At 41.1% G+C, this 6,607-nt stretch overlaps 1 protein-coding gene across 7 annotated transcripts in view; it reads left to right on the top strand.

Annotated features, from left to right (window-relative positions):
• Positions 1-209: 209 nt before the first annotated feature.
• The window catches only part of LOC143324633 (protein MTSS 1-like), a 52,259-nt gene continuing 45,861 nt past the window's right edge, over positions 210-6,607 (top strand). For all 7 annotated transcript variants that reach the window (XM_076737312.1, XM_076737316.1, XM_076737310.1 and 4 more), the window contains exons 1-2: positions 210-745; positions 2,731-2,792. In XM_076737312.1, coding sequence (XP_076593427.1) covers positions 674-745; positions 2,731-2,792 — 134 coding nt within the window. In that variant the 5' untranslated portion in view covers positions 210-673. The remainder of the gene's footprint in view (positions 746-2,730; positions 2,793-6,607) is intronic.

The following is a 6,607-nucleotide window of genomic DNA, read 5'->3' as shown; positions in this document are numbered from 1 at the left end:
CTACAACCTTTCAAAGTATCTTGAAATGATAAAACCTGTGTTATTCATTTCAGCCAAATTCAAGCACAAATATCGTAATTACCGTTCAAGAGACTGGCTCTCCAGGACGACTTCTGAACCTTCATTAATCAGATATTTTATTTTGGTGGAAAACAATAAACCGGAAGTGCGTTTTTTCTTTATTCAGGCGGGCTTGTCGCTTATTTCTCGTCGCGTTTTTTCACCTACTCAGTGTTGAGAAAGCAGTACGGACGCCCGTAAGTGTCGGCATTTACCTGTCAAGATACGGAATAACGTTACGGGCCGAATATCGTGGATTATTTCTAGTTTCAACTCGAAAACTACAAAAGATTATCTTCACGGTCCAGCCATGGGTATGAGCGTTGCAGCGTGGAGGGGAGAGGGGGATTTAAATTTCTCTTTCGTCCCAACAGCTTCTTTTGATTTGAAGTAAACGGTGCAGCAGAGCAGAAACCAGCTGTGTTCCTTTACACGTTTGGCTGAGATAAAAGTTGTTGGTCAACTATTGCAGAACAGTTTAAGGTTTCTTCGTTTTTATTCAGATTTTTTATTTTTTATTTTTTTTGGAGTTTTCGGTTTTCCTGGAGAGCCGAAGTGGCGGACTGAAAGCGACTCACCGAGTCGGGACTGACCACCGGAGTTGGTCCTGAAAATGGAGGCTGTTATCGAGAAGGAGTGCAGCGCGCTTGGAGGACTCTTCCAAACTGTTATCGGAGACATGAAAGTAAGCCAAGTGACCTTTGCAACACAAATTATTTTATCCGAGACTCATTAAACGAGGCGCAAAAGCTCACTATATCGGCCAGTTAAGTTTCAAAGCATCAGTCAGCGTCTAGTTGAAAATGTGGATTTCCTTAAGTCAGTGTACGTCAGGTTAATCAACGTTACGTTTACGTTAATTTAACGGTAGCTAACTTAGCGTCAGACCCACACCGACCTCCTTAATGTTTATTTAGAGGTCGATAAACAAAACGGAGCAGAGTTGAGTGAATTTAATAAACGTTAGTCACTATTTGTAACTGTTTATGATGCTAGTATGGTGTTTCTGGTCTCACTATATGTTAACTAACATTAGTTTTGGTTTGTGGTAGCTAACAACTGATGTTGTTCCACGTGAGTGCATTTTTCTCCATTCTTTAAAATTGGAAACGCAATCATATATGTTCATATATTTCAGCTTGAAGTGGAGCAGCGGCAAACATTGGATATAGACTAAATAGGGCAGTCATCGGTCTCAAATCTAGGGCATCTTCTTTGGCTGATGTGTTTTTACAGCTTAGCCGATGAGACAATTAGAAGGTTTCCCAGCTGTTGTACTTGCCCGAAGGAATGCCGGGAATGTAGCTGTCAGGGTAGAAAACTACCCGCGAGGTCTGATGGCTTTGAAATGTGTAGGTCAAATGGCCAGCCTCTGGGTCATTTGGAGTCACAAAGTTTGTTATGAATACTGCCCAGACATTCAGCACTTCTGAGTGTCTTATATCCCACTTGACTAACTTTGGCAGGTCATGGCTCCCCTGTCTTTTAGCTGTCAGATAACTATGCTACCAGACAGCACTAGTGAGGACATGCAGATGCTCAGTGTATTTGTCTTTTAATAAGACATTCAAGTGCTTTTCTGTTATAGCTACAGATGGGTTGTGTACTCAAACAGTGAAGTTCAGAGCTCATTTTGATTTGTAGCCTAAGCTGTCAACAACAGGACTAAGAAATGATGGGACAAATAGAGAGAAAGCCCATTTGCCACGGTGGATGGAGGGTGCGACATCTGCGCTGAAACGAGCAGAGCTGATGGCGGTGGCCTCTTCAGAAAAGCTGGACGGAGTGAGCAGAGATAGGGATGACATGCAAACAGAGGGCAGACATTGAAAGGAACAAAAGTGATGTAAGGGAGATCGGGAGAGAGGAAGAATGAGGTGCTGTGGGCTGAGAGTTGAGTTGGTTGTTGGGTGTAATGTTTGGCAGCATAACATGACATTCCCCAGGCCCTTGACAGTAGTAACACATCAGTGACAAACATGTGCTCATGCTATATTCATCACTCTATCCTGTGCTGTCTTGCTACCTTGTTCGTCTCCTCTTTTCGGTGCATTAGGCCCCTTGTTCTAGCTGTGATAGTTTCAATAAAAGGCTCTTCAACTATTTTCAGCCCAGGACCTAAATTAGGTAAATTTAGAATCCCATCGGGAACCAGGCTCATTACACTATAGTATGAGTGCTCTTGTTGTGTGGGGATCTTTCCAAAAGAGGCCTGTGACCCATTTTGCAGCCCAGCTAAGCCAGGACATGACAGTCTGTATGTTCTCTCATTAACAGCTAACGTAGATTCAAAAAATGTTAGACAAATAGGAGAAAAATGAAAGCCAGCTGTTTGGGAAGTTGGAAGTAATTTGTTCTTACAACCTATTGTGTGTTCAGACCAAACCTCACGCCTTTCAAACACGTGCAACACCGCTAAACTATTGTTCATCCAATACCTTAACTTTCCCGATTCCCTCAGAAATCTGGCAGCTAGATGGAAAAACATATTTTTGGGGGTGACGTGTCTGGGAAAGCTTAAGCCTTGGTTTGTTCTGTTTAGCCCTGCAGGTGAGGTGAGGCATCCATGTGGCCTCACATTGGATGAACTGTTATGTAACAGTGGGAGCAGTGAAATCTGTTCTGATGGTTGTGTCATTTATGTTTGTGTCTCTTTTTTTCCCCCCACAGAGCAGCTATCCTATTTGGGAAGACTTCATCACCAAGGCTGGAAAACTGCAGTCACAGCTCAGGTGAGGAAGTTTTTGTGGGCATATACAATGTTTTTGTATGTTTCTGTGCATTTTGTTGATAAGGGAAACAAAACCTATTACAATAGATACAACTAAAACTATTTTCACTTTATTAGTCATTTAGTGCCTTCATTTACTTCAGTAATACACACTGCGGTTATTTAGGTAAATCAAGGTGATGTAGATATTAAGTGTGTTTCAGGAAAGTGCAACAGAAACAAGCTTAGCAAATAAATCATGATGTACACGACTTAAATGTCCATTGAAGCTTCCGCTCCACACGAGAGACAAAACTGACTAAAACATCGGATCTAAGCAGACCGATAAAGAGACTGTAACCTCCCTCAAATGTATACATGAAACAAATATACTGTGTATATTTTCATCATGATTTCAACATTGTTTTAGTTCTTTTGGCTTTTGAAAATGAGATTTCGTCGCTCTTTCTTTATCTGGAGTGGTTTAGAGTCACCATCTCGATGCATGCAACTCACTCAGCTCTTACTTGCATAACAGTTGTGGATAGAAATGTGTAGTTTGGATTTGGTTTTGACAGTTTTCTGGAAAATTGGATGGAAACTTGACTATAGTTGCACAGATAGCTTTTAAGAACCACAACGTTCCCATCGCTGTTGTTGCATTACACCTCCAATACCCCATGTTTCCCCCCTATATACCAAAAAGTCTTGTTCCATCAACTAATTTTGTACTTTATCTGGGCTTTTACATTAGATGTCAGTGTCAATTCCTTTCTGATGAATTTTTAAGTCGCCACGTGTCCTTAGACTAACAAGCAATGACAGTTTATATAAAAGCCTAATCTCTGCACAATACTGTTCGGGGGTCATTATGTGTCCTTCTCCCCCATTTAGTCTTCTTTAAGCCTGTTTAATTTGTGTTTCTAATGCTGTAAATTTACACACCTCCTGCCAAAATTATTCAAAGTCTTCTCCTAACAATGGATGCCAATCCCAGCCACCTCTTCTAGTTGGTTTTAAGTGGCCACGTGTCAGGAGACAAACAGCATATGACAGCTGAAATAAAAGCTCATTGTCCTGCAAATACTGTAAATATGGATGTCCTGTGGTCTAAATTATTCTTTGATTAACAATGCATGGCAGTTCTCTTGCCATTTAAGTGTCCACGTGTCCTGAGACAGACTAATGCTGACAGTTTTATAAAGGCTCAAGGACTTAACAATACTTTCCAGGGGCCACTCGGTGTCCCATTCTTCCATTTTCTCTGTATTAAGGCTGATTAATGGTGATATGTTATTCAAGTGTCTCCATCATTCAGAGGTTAAATATGTGACCCTGTCATGCTAACACTCAGGGGAGTATTTGTGGCCTTGCTGCTAATGACTGGTTGTTTGGCAGTGGGATGTCTGTGTGTGTGGACACTGGCGCAATGTTAAAAGGACAAATCTAGCAGGTTTTGAACTGGTGAAAAGGTGAGTTGAAGTTACAGTATGTCATTGAGATCTGTTCATCCAGTCACTGTAGGTTAGTGGCGGCTTGATGATGAAGATGCTTTTGAAAAGTTTTCCTTCTGCTGAAGACATTAATACAATGTTAAACTCTATAATCATTGACCCATACTTTGACCTGTTAGTTTTACAGCATTTCCTACATCACTTTCCTGTTGTATCAGGATTAGTCATTGATGCTCCCAGAAAATATCAATTCCTCCTTTATGGCTTGAGTTGAGTGTTATTCATAGAAACACGGCCATGTTTCAGTGTTTTAGACAGGCCTGATCAAACTCAGCCTACGCCCTGCTTCAGGCTGCAGTGGTTGTGGCATATGGCTGGCTGTAACGATGCCCTTGTTGCTGCAGCGCTAATAAGAGTGCGCTATCTGGGTTTGCTCATGGTGACCTACAAATAAGGCTTTTTCTGTCTGCTTTAAAGCCTGTCTCCAGCCACTACAAATTTGGCCAAACTAACCCTTTCGACTGCAGCATACCCCCCTCCCAAGGACCTCTCTAATCTGTTTGGGGACTGGGCTACATAGAAGGACACACACACATACACACAGTAAAACACAAACACACCCACCTTCCCTCCTTGGCCTGGATAAGTGACTAGCCAGAAGTGGTAGCGGCATATGTCTGTGTGTATAATGACGTCCTAAAGCAGACTACTCTGTAATTTAGACCCTCTGCTCCCCTCTCACAAAGCAACTAGGAAATCAACCAATTACAGTGTTGGGGCTGTTCTGTCATTTTTTTGGTCCAAATATGGTGTTTTTTTCCTGCCCATTCTGGTTTTAAGCAGCGATCACACTCACACACACACACACACACACACACACACACACACACATATACAGACATGCATGTGTGCACACAGAACAGAGCTTTGAAGAAAGAGGGCAGGGTAGAATATAGGCCTGCTGATTTCTAATCACAGTCCTCTTTTAACTTGTCAGTGTTTGGTTTGTTTGGTGGGTCATGGTTGTTGCAGCTGTGTTCGAGCTTGGCTCACACAGTCCTCCCTCCATCTGGTATGAAGTTCATTTTTTGAAAAAAAAAAAACAAAACACCTTAAAACTTCAAATAATTGTATGATTATAAAACTAATTTGGGCTCAAGAAGTACCCCTCAAAATATTTTGACAGTTGATGGACAAGTAGATTGATGAGGGTGTTATGAAATCCCTTTTCATTTTTTCCAGATTCCACCTTACTTTTTCCTAAATTCCGTGTTTTTTATTTACATTCTTTTAATTTGATGTTTTACGATTTAAGCACATGTCATCTGAAAGTGTCTAATCTCTCTCAGAACACCTCCACCTTCGAAATGACTTTGTGTATGTGTCTGTCTGTCTGTGACACCTAAACATAGCAGCAGAGTGTTTTTTTCCTGTTCATACAGGTTAGGTGCTGTGAACAAACGCTTTAAATGGTAGAGAGAACCCTGATTTTTATAAATTGCTTCCACATTTTGGCAATGTCAGCAGTATACTGCGTTTCACAGTTGATTCTGTTTTTCTTATCAAATTATGTAATTGTCTCATGTTTTCTTACGGAAATCATAGGACCCCAAAGTTGATGGATGCGAAGATCAGCAGGCCGTTACACAGTAGTACATATATGTATAAAAAATGCTTGAAACACACTCAAAGTACTATCTCTGTCACAATTGGTGTGTTGTGTTTGAAACAAGTGGAGGTAAACACAAACTCAGTGATTGAGATTTACAACGGTCAGGTTCCAGTTTCTGTTGATCTAAGAATAGAAGGGGGCAGCGGTCCTGAATGTGTCATTGTCACAAGGAGCGCTCTGCAGTGCTACACCAGGGTCTACAGGGAGGCTAGATTGGCTTGGCCAAGGCCTTGTGGAAGAGATATGTTAAAGTCGTTTATCTTGACTCTGGGACAGGGGCGTTTGCAGATTTTAAGGCCAGTGGTAGCAGTCATTTTTGGAGTACTGTGCAGAGCTGAAGGCTTGTAGCAACAATGTTTTTTTTATTATTGTACTTTTTGACCGACTGTCAAACTGAAATTGAAGCCTAATTATTCCTCCTTTACAACTTCATATTCATTTATTTGTCGAGCTGTTTCCTAAATTCACTGTTGATTGAGCCAGAAAATCTTGAAAAGATTTGTTTCATGTTTCATTTTTTTCAATGCTGTTTACTCATAGGAGCTTAAAGTGTAGTGAATGGATAAACCAGTTAAGTAGTTTGGCATTTCTCCTCTAAAAGCATGGAACAGATGACAGCAGATTATCTTGTAATTGTGAACTACGGCACATTGTATTGCAGTGAACTGAAGCAGGCTTCAGTTAAAACCACTTCCCACACAAACCTGTTTT

This window comes from Chaetodon auriga, chromosome 8 (assembly GCF_051107435.1).
Source record: "Chaetodon auriga isolate fChaAug3 chromosome 8, fChaAug3.hap1, whole genome shotgun sequence".
NCBI lineage: Eukaryota > Metazoa > Chordata > Actinopteri > Chaetodontiformes > Chaetodontidae > Chaetodon > Chaetodon auriga.
The sequence above is the reverse complement of the archived record's forward strand: the minus strand, read 5'-3'. Positions and strand labels throughout refer to the sequence as shown.